The sequence below is a fragment of the Pristis pectinata genome, chromosome 14, assembly GCF_009764475.1.
Source record: "Pristis pectinata isolate sPriPec2 chromosome 14, sPriPec2.1.pri, whole genome shotgun sequence".
NCBI lineage: Eukaryota > Metazoa > Chordata > Chondrichthyes > Rhinopristiformes > Pristidae > Pristis > Pristis pectinata.
In genome coordinates, this window is record NC_067418.1 from 12,805,821 (window position 1) to 12,822,450 (window position 16,630).

At 42.0% G+C, this 16,630-nt stretch overlaps 1 protein-coding gene across 2 annotated transcripts in view; it reads right to left on the reverse strand.

The window, feature by feature from the left end:
• Positions 1 to 4,448: 4,448 nt before the first annotated feature.
• LOC127577606 (L-lactate dehydrogenase A chain-like) overlaps positions 4,449 to 16,630 on the reverse strand; it is a 36,467-nt gene continuing 24,285 nt past the window's right edge. Inside the window, exons 7-9 of one of the 2 annotated variants that reach the window (XM_052028872.1) lie at positions 12,441 to 12,564; positions 5,100 to 5,195; positions 4,449 to 4,729 (exon numbers count right to left, since the gene is read on the reverse strand). In XM_052028872.1, the coding sequence (XP_051884832.1) occupies positions 4,565 to 4,729; positions 5,100 to 5,195; positions 12,441 to 12,564 (385 nt within the window). In that variant the 3' untranslated portion in view covers positions 4,449 to 4,564. The remainder of the gene's footprint in view (positions 4,730 to 5,099; positions 5,196 to 12,440; positions 12,565 to 16,630) is intronic. The other variant, XM_052028874.1, reaches the window with a different exon arrangement.

The following is a 16,630-nucleotide window of genomic DNA, read 5'->3' on the forward strand; positions in this document are numbered from 1 at the left end:
TTGGGTGCGTCCCAAATTCCTTGGCGTTAAGAGTATGGATAATGATCAGATGAAAATAGAATGTCATTTTGAAATACTGCTCTCGTCACATCTGAAGTGGTGGAATTTTATGGCAGGAAAACACAGCTGAGATAAGAACTATTTTGTTGTTCAATGAATTCTGTAGTAAATCGATATACAAGAGCTTTATGGATCTCTGCTTCTGAAATTGGCTTTGAACTTGATCTTCCTACTGAGATGCACGTGCTACCACTAGATTGGGATAATATTGAATGCCTAATGAACTGCTGGCATGGATATATGTATTTTTATTTTATATCCTTCTTGGTATTTATTTGCAAATAGTTTTAACAATTACACAAGGGTTAACCTGTGCCCTTCCTGAAATCACTCCAATATGCAGTGACTACAGTAGTGGCACTAGGAAGTGGCACAGGCAATACTTGGACCCAGTTGAATGACAGTCTATTTGAAGACAGAACCAATGCTTCCCATTCTCCAGTGGGTAAAATTAATAGAGACAACTGCAAACTGATTGCAAAACCATCTCCTGTTTGAGACCTTTGATTAATGGAAAGATATTTGAAGAAGTTGCATCTTTAAGGTTAAAGATGCAACTTCAAATGTCTACATTTAGCTCCAGTAGATATACTATTTCTGGAGTAAATTGCTTTAAATGTGAAAACTGTGTAAAGAGATGTTTGAGCAAAGCTCTGAACAATTCACAGGTGCACACACAGTGGAGGGAATGTGTAGGTGATGAAAGTAGACGAGGTTTTGCAGGGAGGTCTGAGCTCAATGAACACAGTCAAACTCATACAAGTGATGTCCTTTATGTACTTTGTGTCAATGCATTTCATCACAGTGCACACCTGAAGATACATCTCCACCAGCACACTGAAGAAAAACTGTACTAAAGTAATGATTGCAAGAAATTTTGGATTCTTCCTCCTGGGTGACAAAAAATTTCTCTCTGGTAACAGCCTTGCCTGAGCTTTTTTTGCAAAAGAAATTTTGACAAAGTACCTCACAAATTACCACTCCAAAGATGAAATCTTTTGAAATTAATAATGATCTGATTTAGGGATTGTTTGCCTGCAAGCAGAAAGTTATTCATGGATTTGTATCTTCACGGGGATCAATGTTCATAGCGTTATCTGCTTTTTTTGATAATCATCTAAGGCGTGGGATTGGAAGAATAAGCAGCAGATTGCTGGGTTTTATCAAGGTGAGTCTGTGTTTCTGGGAGATCTGTCCTGCATGGAAAATTTAATGTTTTTTTTAAATTTAATACTGTTGATGCTCACAGACAGGTTCAGGACTAAATATACATTGATGCAAGTAAGTTTCTGCTTGGGGAGGAAATCAAATTTTATAAGACTTATGTACCCTGGTTATCAGTCCAAGTGAGTGTGATGTAAATAATTTTGATTGTCTAACAGGTCCTGAGAGCAACTCTTCAGAGTCTTCCCCCTCATCCTCTTAAACTGGCCTGGGATTTAATTTGTTTAGTTTTTCCCAAGAGGTTTCCTAGTGGGGTACGTCAGTATTCTCATACATAAGGTATCGCAACTACACAGGTATTGTGCCCCCAAGTTTCATGCAAGTTGTTTTTACATTATGAAATGGCAGGTTTTGTGGGGAGGTACCTTAAAAAGCTACATGTGCTTTGAAAACTTGGGCAAGAATAATAATCATTTTTGAACCCTTCTGAATGAGTCAGTTGTGAGTGGTAGAGGCTAAAGGAACAAAAAATAACACCACATTCCCCACATAAAAATAGGGTGTGTTTTGAGGAGATAATAGTTTGAAAATGACTGATTCAATTGTTGAACCCAGTAAGTACTTGCAAAAAAAAACTTATTGGCAGATAATCACTTAAGTACAGAAGTACATGGGCAGCGCGGTTAGCGTAGCCATTAGTGTGACTATTATAGTGCCAATTCCCCCCCACAGTCTGTAAGGAGTTTGTACGTTCTCCCCGTGTCTGCGTGGGTTTCCCCTCTCATTCCAAAGATGTCCGGGTTAGTAGGGTAAGATGGGTGTAATTGAGTGGCACAGGCTTGGTGGGCTGGAAGGGCCTGTTCCCATGCTGTATAAATAGTTCTTAAACATAGCCATTTAACCTCTCGGGCTTAACATCAAGCTGAAGATAGTCAGGTGCTGACACCAGTGGTCGATTTGGGTTCATGAGAAAAGGAACTGTTTACGTCATTAATTCTCAAGCATTTTAGCTGCATGGTAGAATTGTGTAATAATTTTCTTTCCTCTACCATATCTAATTACTCATGATTACTACCCATCCAGTAAATAATCATTTTGGATCTTTTAAATTGAAATAATTCTAATTCTAATCTCAAAGGTGCCCACCTGGGAAGAAGCTACTCTTGAAGAAAAAAATGTCCAGCAAAGCACTCCATGTACTCACACCCAAACTTGGTTGTAGACTGAGTTTTCCTTATCCTATCACTCAAAACAAAAATGCAGAGGGGACTTTGAACAGCAAAGTTATTTTTATTGTCTTTGATTGTACTCTAGCTTTTCTTCAATGCTAATGGCTTGCAGCATTCTTCTTCAAATGATAAATTAACTGTATATCTTCTGAAACCTCACACACTCATTCCTGAAGTGGAAACTGCAGAAGCAAAGATTTGTCTTCCCCACGACACTGAGTTTATGTAATTAACTGTGGAAGCAAAGCTCTGAAAAATGTACAATGCAAAGGTTTTGGGTAGTAGGCCTGAAGGCAACACCAGTTACCAATGTCTGCTTTGGAGTTAGTAATGGGGAGAAATGAGAACACTTTCATTACACTTTGATTCCAGAGTCGTAGGTTCATAGAGTAATGCAGTATGGAAACAGGCCCTTCGGCCCACCATGTCTATGCTGACCTTGTTGTCCATCTACATTAATCCCATTTGTCCTCATTGGAACAGTTCCTTTTATGCCTTGTCAATTTAGCTGTCTGTCTAAATGCCTCTTAAACATATTGATTGCATCTGATTCCACCACCCCTCTGGCAGTGTGTTCCAGAAATCAACCACACTCTGTGTGGGGGAAAAACAAAACTTACCACCCAGATCCCCTTTAAACCTCAGACACAAGAAATTCTGCAGATGCTGGAATCTGGAGCAATACATAAAGTGCTGGAGGAACTCAGCAGGTCAGGCAGCATCCGTGGAGGGAAATAAACAGTTGCCCGTTTAGGCCAAGATCCTTCATCAGGACTGGAAAGGAAGAGGGGCAGAAGCCAGAATAAGGAGGGGGAGGAACACACGCAGGCAGGTGATAGGGGAGTCCAGGTGAGAGGGGGAAGGTAGGTGGGAGGGGGGAGAAGATGTAATAAGCCAAGAGATGATAGGTGGAAGAGGCAAAGGGCTGAAGGAGGAGGAATCCAGTAGGAGAGGGCAGAGGACCATGGAATAAAGGATGAAGGAGAGGAGATGGGCAGATTCCTCTCACCTTAAGCCTATGCCCTCTTGTTTTTGATATCCATATCGTGGGGAAAAGATTCTGATTATCTACCTTATCTATGCCTCTTATAATTTAATATACTTCCTTCAAGTCACCCCTCAGTCCCCTTCACTCTAGGGAAAACAAGCCCAGCCGATCCAATCTCTCCCCATAACTAAAATCCTTCAATACAGGCAACATCCTGGTGAATTTCCTCTGCACTCTCTCCAGCGCAACCACATCCATCCTTTAGGGTGCGATCAGAACTGCACACGATGCTTCAAATGTGGCTTAACCAGTGTTTAGTAAAGTTGCACTATAACATCCCAGCTCTTGTATTCCATGCCCCAACATATGAAGGCAAGCATGCCAATAACTAAGTATCAGTCAGCCAGTAACTTCTGTCCACACAGTATAATAGAATATGAATGTTGGTGGTGTTGTGGATGGCAAAGAAGGTTGTATGAGGTTACAGTAGGATATAGACCAGATGGAAAGTTGGGCAGAGTGTTGGCAGATGGAATTTAATCCCCACAAGTGTTAGGCGATGCACTTTGGGATGTCAAATAGACCCCATCAACCTACGTGGCCACTTTTTGGAAATTATGGACTTGGACCCCCAGGTCTCTCTGTTCATCAACATTCCCTGGTGTCCTGACCCTATTTGACTTCCCAAAATGCATCACCTTTTTCATAATATACCCCCTTATGTTATATGGTAACTAAGTTCTGATGCTGCCCGTTTTGAATTAATTAATTTCCTATTAATTCATTGTTTGTGCAGCTGTTGTTCTCATCCAGGGGAAAATGAGCTTCTATCCATTCATTGCTACCTTGTTGTTCTTTGCTATTAACCTCTCGGCTTCCTGCCTCAGTTATGACATGGTATCTTGGGATGAGGGAATTCACATGTTATCATACTTGTAATATTGATTTGCATTTTCAGTTATTGGTTTCATTTAACTTTTGCAAGCAGTGTATAAGATGCGATTTAATTTTCATACAACTCTGAATCAGCAAACAATTTGACTAACGTGCATATAATGAGACAATCACATATGTTTTAACAATGGTTCAACAGTGTAAAGAGAACCAGCACTTGACATTTTGTTCAAAGTACAATTTCTTGCTGGGCCTTCAAGAGATTTTCCACACCAGATCTCAGTTTTCTTGCCTCATCCTCCTCAAGCTGTTGTTTTATGATTCCGCACACTCCAGTGGCACCCAGAACGCAGGGGAGACTTAGGAACACGTCTGCTTTGATATTGTGCTCGCCCTGATGTATGAGTGGAACAAATGTTATAGCACAAAAGTCTTTAGTTTATGTAAAGATACAAGTTTGGATGTACGCAATTATTCAATACTATACAAAGACATCAGGGAAAAAAAACCTCTATAGACAATCATTCCAATATTTCTTTCATTTTACTGGAGTTGAACAAGAGCCCTTGCTGGAAGTTTACCTAACAGGCAAATGCACTGATGCTCTTTGGTAGTTGTTAACATTCGATAGCACTGGCCACTTAGTGATCTTGCTGCCTCCTACTATGATGGTGTCTTAAACCAAGATTTGATGTTGCCCTGCAATCTAAAACTCAGTGAAGTAAAATTTATTTCAATGTACATGTGACTAATAAATATCATACCTTATAGTTGTTGGGCTTGGTAGGAGTACCATGAGTACACCGGTCTAAAATGTTCCCAGCAGTGAAGACTGGAAGTGTTCTTGGTACACCACTGAACTAGAAATATGAGGGTCATTGTGACATTAGATCCCACCAACAGAGCAGAACTACAGAAGATTTAAATTTTTAGTTTAACTCCAATCATTAATATAAAGTGCTGGTCTAAAATTCATGCGAAAGTTTTACTGATCCATTTTTGTTTCCCAAGGTGGCTTTTGACAAGGTAAATGTCCTTTACTGAGCTAGTGAACTGTCTACTGGATTAGAGATGCACAGGGCAAAATGTAGACTGTTATGTTTGGTTCTTTAACTTTGCCTCCATATAGGAAATCTACCATAGCTGGTGAAGTGCCTTGCCATAACTGCTACAAAAGCCAACAGTCAAAGCAGTATTCAGCTCTAATTCAGGAGGCAGAGCAAGTTAGAATTTTCCTTATTCATGCAACTGTCATATTAATTACTCTGGGCGTTATATAGGTAACAGGAAAGTTGGCTGGAAATGAGCAATGTAGTTTCTGAGGCAAGAAGATCATGTCTCTCTGAACGTGTGCTGGATCATTTAAACTCCAGAGCAAAGATGCTCATTGTTCAGTAAGTTGTAATTGTTTGCGTTCTGCATTCCTACATCAGTAACAGAACTGACCTAAAGATTAACCACACCAGCCACTCAGGTTTGAGAGATGTGCATTCTGAAATTAGGTTGTAAATTATGAAATGAGCTGGCTGATTTGATTTGGAATTGAATATCATCTGTAGTATTTGAGATGCCAAATACAGCATGAGGTGTTAACCCACCGCTCGCTCTCCTAGAATGTGTGAAAACAGATGAAAGCTAATATTAATAGATTTTAAAGAATCTTTAGATTGTTAGATTATTAATAGATTTTTTCATTATATTCTTTCTCTGAAGTATATACAACTTGCTGAATATGTCATTCTATAATATCCAGATCCATTAATTACCTCAAAACAAGTTGTGTGATACAGACCAGAAAGTAGAACAACAGAGATATCACAAGTAAAAACACAATAAATCCAGAACAAACCAACCACCACCATAAATATTCACTCTTTCCCGCCGCCCCCCCCCCCCCCCCCAACTTGCAAAGAGTGGCTGCACTGTGTACCAAATACAAAATACATTCCAGTTGCTCACCTAAAGCAATGTAACTTCTGAGGCTCTCTACACTCTCTAACAGCTCTTTGCAAAGACTCAGCCTCTCCCATACAAAAGGACAAGGGCAGCTAGTGCATGGGAACATCACCAACCGCTGTTGCCCTTCAACTTGCACACCTGCTGACTTGGAAATATTATATTGCCCTCTTCATTGCTGCATTTAGTTGGTGAGCTCCCCTACATACATGATGTCTTTCTAGGTTAGGTATCTTAATACCCAATCACTATCTTTTAATTATGGCTGGAAACTGTGGGCACAAGTGAGCGAAGTCACACTGTCTTCCATCATGCAATCTGAGTCACTTTGACAGACACTTAAGGCACACAAAGGAATTGTACTGGTAATGTAAAAAGAATCAGAGAAAGGAGATGGATTATTAAATTATGGTCAGGTAATATTATAATTTGTGTTTTAAAGCCTGCAGATTAGAAACAAGGGTTTAAGATGCTGCACAATAACAAGCTATTGCAAAAAGGAATGGGATAGTGGTGAAAACTACTTGTATTTGGTGTTCTTAGCAATGCATAAACAGGATATAGCCATTCAGCCTCTGGGTCATATTCCAACATCATTAGACCATGCCTACTTTTTATCCCACTATACCTACCTTAGCTTTCTGTCCCTCGATATCCTTTCCATACAAAAATTTAAGTGCCGTTCATCTCATTATCCAGAACTATTTGGGGAGCAGGAATTGTAAGTGTCTGCCGTCCACTGTGTAAAATAACTGATTTCTGACTTCCTTCCCAAAGGGCCTGGTTTTAATTTTATGAAGAGCTATCTTTGTTGATTTCCCCATGTTTTAAACAACTCAATACAATTACCTCAATAACACATACACTCCAAGGGATACAAGACAGCTTCATACATCCTGTTCTCATAACTGAATCATCAGGTTCAGTGCATCTATACTCTACAGTGCCCAGATCTGAACTGGTTAAAACTCTATCCAATGATGATTATCACACTTGCAAATAAAACACTGATATGTTCATTTATAATTTTAACAAGGAACTGTTGAAGTATCTGCTTCAGTCAGACTTAAGGTTATAAAGGGGACTGCAGACATAATTGCTCAAACATAAAGTTTGATAAGTTACTCGAACCATGCAAGTATTGTGCTAAAGAAGTGGTAACAGTTCAACCATGAATATCATAGGATATAACCTGGGTGTGTGTGAATTACCATGGGTGAGAGTGGGTCTTGGAAATTAATTAAAGATATATAATTAAAGAACATGCATACAATGGGGAAAATTCAGCAGAAACAAAGTTTTGGGGAAGAAAATAGACTTGATGGTCTGAATGGCCTTCTCTCATTCTTTGTATTGTTTCACTGTTTGAACTCAACACTGCAACTTTTACAACTTGTCTTTTACTTGAGACATTTTCCAAAGGCACCAAGGACAAATTCACATTGGTCTAACAAGATCAGTATCAAAGTAGCTTTACAAAGTAAAGCTGGCAGAAAAGGATCTATGGCATGGCCACTGTGATACTGGTTTTAATTTATTAATATGAATGTTTAAAGTTGCAAATTTGCTTGAGTAATTTCCTCTCCTGGCTGTGCATTCAAGCCACCCAGAGCATTGGCTACACATAAAAGTCTTAACATTCAACATGTGTCCATCATACTCTAGAATTATGTTTGGTTACAATTGTAAAGGTAAAGAAAATTGGCCTTTTGAACCTGCTTCCTTCTGACCAAGAGCACGCAATTTAAAAGCTGTTTGCTGGCCGCCATTTGATCTGGTTCACTAAATGTCATTTCACTGGATTCCCACAGGGTCTGGGTAAAGTCTCAAAGAGATATTGGGATTAGCAGCTAAACATCAGAACTCTGTGATAATCATAGAATAACATGATAGGAGACTACTCAGCCCATCATGCTTGTGCTAGCTTTATGTTAGAGTTATTCAACTGGTTCCACTCCCACACTGGTTTTCTACAGTCTTGTTTTTCTCCTCTGCTATTTTGCATGTAGTTTTTGAAGGTGACTTGAGTCTGTTTCCTCCCATTTCACTTTTTCAGGTAGTGCATTCCATATTGCTACAATTTGTTGCATTAATTTATTTTTACACGTGTTTTCTGTTTTTTGTCAATTCTCTTGATGGTGTCCTCTAGTTCTGGTGCTATTGGCACTGAAACCAGTTCATTTTTTTTTATTCTTAAAAAAAAGTTAGTTTCACTTCAATTATCTCTTAACCGTCCCTGCTCTAAGGAGAATAATAATTGCTTTTCTAGATTCTCCACATAGCGGAAGGAACTCCTCCCTGGTTCCACTTGAGTGAATCTTTTCTGTACTCAATAGAAGCCTTTCAGGTCCAGTTGAGCCCCACCCTTCTGGGTTTGCCAGATCCGTTCTGGATCATCATGCTACCTCTGTGCTCCTCCCTGCTGCCCGGTATCTCTGTCCCCTAACATGGTTTGCTCTTGCTTGGCTTGGCCTTATCAACCCGTTCATGTTTACCCCTACCTGGTGCTCTGGCTCGTCACCCTACACCACTTTCATGTTTTGCAGGCTACGTCCAATCACCCTGCTCCCCGTGCTTCACCCTGCGGTTGATTACTGCTGCGTATTCCTGGGTTAGTTGCCCCTTTATTCTATCAATTCTGGCTCCTGGTTCAAACGGTGATGGCAGGGCAGAGCTCATGCAGACCTGAAAGGGTGATGTCCCAGCTGTGTAGGGTGAACCAGGAGCCAGAATAGGCAGAGCTAAGGAGCAACTAGCTCAGGAATAAGCAGCAGTAATCTATTGTGTGCAATTCTGGTCACCTCACTATAGGAAGGATGTCGAGGCTTTAGAGAGGGTGCAGAGGAGGATTACTAGGATGCTGCCTGGATTAGAGGGCATGTGCTATCAGGAGAGGCTGGACAAACTTGGGCTCTTTTCTCTGGAGTGGCAGAGGCTGAGGGGTGATCTGTTGGAAGTGTATAAAATTATGAGGGGCATAGATAGGGTGGACAAGCAATGTCGTTTTCCCATTCTTGAGCGATCCAATACCAGAGGGCATGCATTTAAGGTGAGAGGGGGTAGGTTCAGAAGAGACGTGAGGGGTACGTTTTTCACTGAGAGTGGTGGATGCCTGGAATGCATTGCCTGATAGGGTGGTGGAGGCAAATTCATTGGGGGCTTTTAAGAGGGGCTTGGATGGGCACACGAATGGGAAGAAAATGGAGGGATATGGGCATTCTGTAGGTAGGAGGGAATAGCTATGTCAGCACAACATTGTGGGCCGAAGGGCCTGTTCTGTGCTGTACTGTTCTCTGCTCTATGTAATCAGCTGCAGGGTGAAGCACCAGTGATTGGAAGTGATCCGCGGAATGTGAAAGAGGGGCAGGGTGATGAGGCAGCGCACCAGGTAGGGGGAAGCATGCGAAGGCAGAGCGAACCACGTGGGGCACGAAGGGAGGATTGCCGAGGCAGCAGGGTGACCCGAGTGGATCCGGCAAACCCGGAGCTGAAGTGCACCTGGAAGGGAGACGGCAGGCTGATGGCCCAGCGGACTGTGGAGGGTGAACCAGGAGCAGGGATGGAGAGTAGGGAAGTGGTCTGTGAAGTGTGAGGAGGGAGCAGAGCCAGCAGGCTGAAGCAGAGATGATGTGGATATACAGGATTAGTGTAGATAGTACACAGTCAGCATGGACATGGTGGGCCGAAGGGCCTGGTTCTGTGCCGTATGACTATAACTCAATATACTTCCTCAAGCTTAGCATGTAGAACCTAAGGTGCCTAGGATTGATTGAGTGGGCAATCGTTATCCAGTTTGATAAGAAAAAAAGAAAGGCAGAGTATTATTTAACTGGTGATTTAAATGGTATCAGATGGGACATACTGAAGTACAGAGAGTTCTTGTACACCAGCCACTGAAAACTAACCTGCAGGTGCAGCAGGCAAATGGTATAATTAATGACCTTCATTGCAAGAGTTCAGTACAGGAGCAAGAATGTTCTGGAAGTTTTGGTCTCCTTACCCAAAAAAGGACATCTTTGTTATAGGGGAGTGCAATGAGAGTTCACCAGAGTGACTCCTGAGAGCACCGCAGTCTCAAATTACAGAGCAAAAGACTTGGGAGAGAGAAGAGGAGAAATGTCTTCACTCGGAGGGTTGTGAATTGGTGAAAAGCGCGACCATGGAGGATTATAGAAGTCAAGTTGCTGACTATACTTATGGAGGAAAAGAATGCAAAAGGCATCAAGGGATAACTGAGAGAGTATGGGGATATGATTGGCCACAATCACATTCAATGGTGGAGCAGGCTCAAAGAGCCCAGTGGCTCCATCCCGTTCCTATTTTCCATGTTTGGAAGACAGCAAATGTCACGCCACTGTTTAAAAAAGGATGTAGGCAAAAGGCAGATAACTACAGGCCAGTTAGCTTAACGTCTGTAGTCGGGAAAATGCTTGAAGCTATCATTAAGGAAGAAGTAGTGAGACATCTGGATAGAAGTGGTTCCATCAGGCAGATGCAGCATGGATTCGGGAAGGGCAGGTCCTGTTTGACAAACTTATTGGAGTTCTCTGAGGATATAATGAGTGCAGTGGATAGAGGGGAACAGGTGGATGTTGTATACTTGAATTTCCAGAGGGGTTCGATAAGGTGCCACATAAAAGACTCCATAAGATAAGGATGCATGGTGTTGGGGGTAATGTATTAGCATGGATAGAGGATTGGTTAACCAATAGAAGGCAGAGAGTTGGGATAAATGGCTGTTTCTCTGGTTGGCAATCAGTGGTGAGCGGGTGCTGCAGCTGTTCACGATATACATTAACGATTTGGAAGAGGGGACCGAGTGTAGTGTATCTAAGTTTGCTGATGACACTAAAGTTAGTGAAAAAGCAAATTCTGCAGAGGATGCAGAGAGTCTGCAGAGAGATATAGATACGTGAAGCGAGTGGGCAAGGGTCTGGCAGATGGAGTACAATGTTGGTAAATGCGAAGTCATCCACTTTGGAAGGAAAAATAGAAGATCGGATTATTATTTAAATAATGAAAGATTGCAGCATACTGTTGTGCAGAGGGACTTGGGCGTGCTTGTGCATGAGTCGCAAAAGTTTGGTTTGCAGGTGCAACAGGTTATCAAGAAGGCAAATGGAATGTTGACCTTCATTGCCAGAGGGATTTAATTTCAGATCAGGGAGGTTATGCTGCAACTGTACAGGGTACTGGTGAGGCCGCACCTGGAGTACTGCGTGCGGTTCTGGTCTCCTTACTTGAGGAAAGATATACTGGCTTTGGAAGTGGTGCAGAGGAGGTTCACCAGGTTGATTCTGGAGGTGAGGGGGTTAGCCTATGAGGAGAGATTGAGTCACCTGTGACTATACTTGCTGGTATTCAGAAGAATGAGAGGGGAGGACAGAGATCAGGAGAAACTGCTTTTCCCAGAGAGTAGTGAATCTGTGGAATTCTCTGCCCAGGGAAGCAGTGGAGGCTACCTCATTAAATATACTTAAGACATAGTTAGATAGATTTTTGCATAGTAGGGGAATTATGGGGAAAAGGCAGGTAGGTGGATGCGAGTCCATGGACACATCAGCCATGATCTTATTGAATGGCGGAGCAGGCTTGATGGGCCAGATGGCCTCCTCCTGCTCTTATTTCTTATGTTTCAATTAATACTAGCTGAAGTTTGACTACTATTCTGTAAGGTTCACCATAACTTCCTTGTATTAAATCCATGGTTCTCAAATGCTTTTTAAACAGACTTCAACTTGTTTTGCCACTTTCAAAGGTGCAAATATATTCACTTTGTTTCTTCTAGCTGATATCCAAGGTGTGACTCTAATCAGGGTAAAGCAATGCATATTTTGTTAGGTTACAGGTGAGCCACTGAAATAAATAGGTGCAAGGGATTAAATGGCCTTCTCCTGTTTCTGTAATCACATTAACTATGTTTAATGAGTAGATACTTTTAAGTAAATACTTCATCCAAAAAGATCTTTTGCACATACCTGTAATTCTCTTTCCAACATTAAACTTGGAGAATGTATAATTTTTCTGTACCTTTTTAGAGAAAGTAGCACCTATAGAAATGCTCTGTTTCCAGCTCCTTGTGTGACTTTCACCAATATTGACACAATAATGCATGGTCTTCTTGTGAATGACAGCTGGTTAAAACTTACCTTTGCATTAGTGGACACCAGTTGGATACACTTGAGGTTTTTTAAAATTGCATCCACAATATTGGCCACACTTAAACCAATCGCCCAAGAAATGCTTCCTTTTAGCCTTATAACTTCATGGCCACTATGATGGGGGAAAAGGAAACAAAAATAAAATCACATCAATCTCAACTGCTGATCGGGTGAATGCATGCAGGCATTTTCCCCAAAGGTTGAGTGAGACTAGAACTACATAGGTTTAGAGAGAAAGGTGAACTATATAATGGAAATCTGAGGGGGAACTTCTTCACTCAGAGGGTGGTGCGAGTGTGGAACGAGCTACCAGCGGAAGTGGTAGATGTAGGTTCAATTATAACATTTAACAGAGGTTTGGATAGGTATATGGATGGGAGAGGTTTGGAGGGATATGGTCTGGGTGCAGGTCGATGGGACCAGGCAGAAGATCGGGTCAGCATGGACAAGATGGGTTGAAGGGCCTCTGTGCTGTAGCACTCTATGCTCTTTCGAGGTTTTACACCACATCATTCTATTTTACCTGAAGAACCATCAGCTGTCAGATGCCTTTTTGTGCTTCCATAGATGTAAAGCAAAACCATTGATATACAGTGTGGTCATGATCTGAAATTCACTGAATGGAAACGTGCTGGAATTGGTCAATCAGCTTTCAAAAAAGGCAATTGAAATAACATTGGAGAATGAAATGCGGGTCTCTGGGGAAAGAACAGGAGAATGGGATAGACAGATTTTACTACTAGAAGCCAGCATGGATTTGATTCAAATGAGCTGAATGGCCTTTCATGCTGTGACAATTCTAGGATTTATTAACTACAATGGTACAATGTAAATACTGAGAATTTTAGTGATTTACTAAGGATCCAAATTCACAGTTTACTTCACCAATAAATCACTTGTCCTTTTACGTTTCATGATTTCACCTGAATCCCAGGGCAGGCACGGTAGTGTAGCGGTTAGCGCAATGCTATTACAGCGCCAGCGACCCGGGTTCAATTTCCGCCGCTGTTTGTACATTCTCCCCATATCTGCATGGGTTTCCTCCCATGTTCCAAAGACGTACAGGTTAAGAAGTTGTGGGCATGCTATGTTGGCGCCGGAAGCATGGCGACACTTGCGGGCTGCCCCCAGAACACTCTACACAAAAGATGCATTTCACTGTGTGTTTCAATGTACACGTGACTAATAAAGATATCCTAAGGACATCTTACCCCATGATGCGATTATCACCCAGCATTTTATGGATACCTATTGATTGATAATTTCATGTGAGTGTGAACTTCTGTAATCTGAAGACGGTGTCCCCTTGTCAGTTTTACATCGTTATCCATCACCAAATACAAAATTCCAAAGAATGTGTAAGATGAAGCTTAAAGTTCAACATTCTCCCAAAATCCTCGAAGAAATTGCACTATTTTGAACTAGGCAGATCTTTAAATGTCCTGTTCAACTCCTCTCACAGCCTAGATTGCAAACTGTTCTCTGGGTGTGGCATTAGGGGGTTAGAGAGACAGACATTGATGGTGGAAGGAATGGACTGAGGGTGGAGTTTCAGAGGGTAAGTCACAGACCAGTGGAGAATCAGAGGGATGGGATTCAAAGGGAGAATTTGCACCTTGGCCCTCGTCTTCCCAACCTGGCCCAGGCAACAAATGTCCAGTGGAGCAGAGAATAAAATGTAATTGGACTTTCCAAAGGTCCCAGTCCTGTCAAAGCACGTCACAACATGTGATTTCTTTTGTTTTATTCATTTACTAGACATGGAATTGGGTCCAGAATCCTGCATCAAGACCATTTACTGTTTCCTAGTCAGTTTGCACAGAGCACAATCCCACAGATAGCAGGGTGATTAATAGCCACTTGACCTGTTTCTGGTGATGATTGCGGGAGGAGAGTTGACTGAGATACCGTAGCACTGTGAGATTTGTAACAGCCCAGCTTAAAAGTCTGCCCTGTGAGTGCTGGCTTGGATTACAGGCTCAAGTTTTTAAACCCATGTCTCCAGATCAAGACCATTACAGGTTTAACCAAGCGCAAAGATATACTTAAAGGAATTGAAACGACCACACTATAAGTAATGTATGCTGTCCTGGTTGCCCAGCTATAGGAAGGATGTCATTAAGCTGAAAAAGACGCGGAAAAGATTCGAGAGGCTGTTACCAGGACTGGAGTTATAAAATAGACTAGGACCTTTTTTTTTTGCCCCCTGGAGCGTAGGAGGGGTGACCTTATAGAGGTTTATAAAATCGTGAGGATCGTAGATAAGGTGGATGGTCACAGTACTCTAGCCAGGGTAGGGGAGTCAAAAACCAGAGGGCATAAATTGAAGGTGAGAGGGGAGAGATTTAAAAAGGACCTGAGGGGAAACTTTTCCCACACAGAGAGTGGTAGATATATGGAGCGAGCTGCCAGAGGAAGTGGTAGACGTGGGTACAATTGCAATGTTCTAAAAGACATTTGGACAGATACATGGATAGGAAAAGGTTTAGAGGGATATGGGCCAAATGCAGGCTAATAGAACTGGCTTGGATGGACATCTAGGTCAGCATGGGTGAATTGGTCTGAAGGGCCTGTTTCTGTGCTGTGTAACTCTATGACAATGCAGCAAGCACAATTGGAATGATAACCAAACCTCCCAACGTTTTGGATGGAATATCTGTTTAGTTTTTCCAACAAGCACCTGTTAATCAATGGGCCTTCACAGCTAAAACTCCAAGCCAAAATATACAATTTGATGTACAGAGAGATCTTGGCTTCCATGTCCATAGCTCCCTGAAAGTGGCAACACAAGTAGGTAGAGTGGTAAAGAAGGCATACGGCACGCTTACCTTCATTGGTCAGGGCACTGAGTATAAAAGTCAGGAAGTCATGTTGCAGCTATATGAAACTTCAGCTAGGCCACACTTGGAGTATTGTGTTCTTGCCCCATTACAGGAGGAATGTGGAGGCTTTAGAGAGGATGCAGAGGAGGTTCACCAGGATGCTGCCTGGATTAGAGGGTATGAGCTACAAGGAGAGGTTGGACAAACTTGGATTGTTTTCTCTGGAGCAACAGAGGCTGAGGGGAGACCTGATAGAGGTTTATAAAATTATGAGAAGTGTAGATAGGTAGACAGTCAGAATCTATCTCCCAGGGTAGAAATGTCAAATTCTAGAGGGCTTCCATTTAAGGTGACGGGGTAAAGTTTAAAAGAGATGTGGGAGTGCAAGTTTTGTTTTTACACAGAGAGTGGTGGGAGCCTGGAACAAGCTGCCAGGGGTGGTGGAGGAGGCAGATACAATAGTGGGGTTTAAGAGGCATTTAGACATGAAGGGAATGGAGGAATATGGATCACATGTAAGCAGAAAGGATTAGTTTCATTTGGCACCATGGTTGGCACAGACATGGTGGACCAAAGGGCCTCTTCTTGTACTGTACTGTTCTATGTTCTTATATTTTAAAAACAAAGAAATTAAGAATTGTCTACTGAAAAGAATTGACTTACGAGGATAGGTTGAGTGAGCTAGGGCTTTTCTCTTTGGATAGAAGGAGGGTGAGAGGTGACTTGATAGAGGTGTACAAGATGATAAGAGGCATAGCGAGTAGACAGTCAGAGACTTTTTCCCAGGGTGAAAATGGCTAACACGAGGGGGCATAATTTTAAGATGACTGGAGGAAGATATAAGGGGGATGCCAGGGGTATGTTGTTGTTGTTGTTGTTTTACACACACAGAGAGTGGTGGGTGCGTGGAACGCACTACCGGCAGAGGTTGTGGGGGCAGATACATCAGGGACATTTAAGAGACTCTTAGAAAGACACATGAATGAAAGAAAAATGGAGGGCTATGTGGGAGGGAAGGGTTAGATAGATCTTAGAGCAGGATAAAATGTTGGCACAACATCGTGGGCTGAAGGGCCTGTACTGTGCTGTAATGTTCTATGAAAAACTGTGTCCAGAAATGCTGCTGTGGAGACATGCCATTCTGGTCTAGAATTCCTCTGATTCAGCTACAACATTAGAACAGATATGAGGAGGAATTTCTTTAACCTGACGGTGGTGAATTTGTGGAATTCATTGCCACAGACAGTTGTACAGGCCAAGTCATTGGGCGTATTTAAAGTAGAGGTTGATAGGTTCTTGATTAGTAAGGGCATCAAAGGTTATGGGGGGAAGGCAGGAGAATGGTGTTGAGAGGGA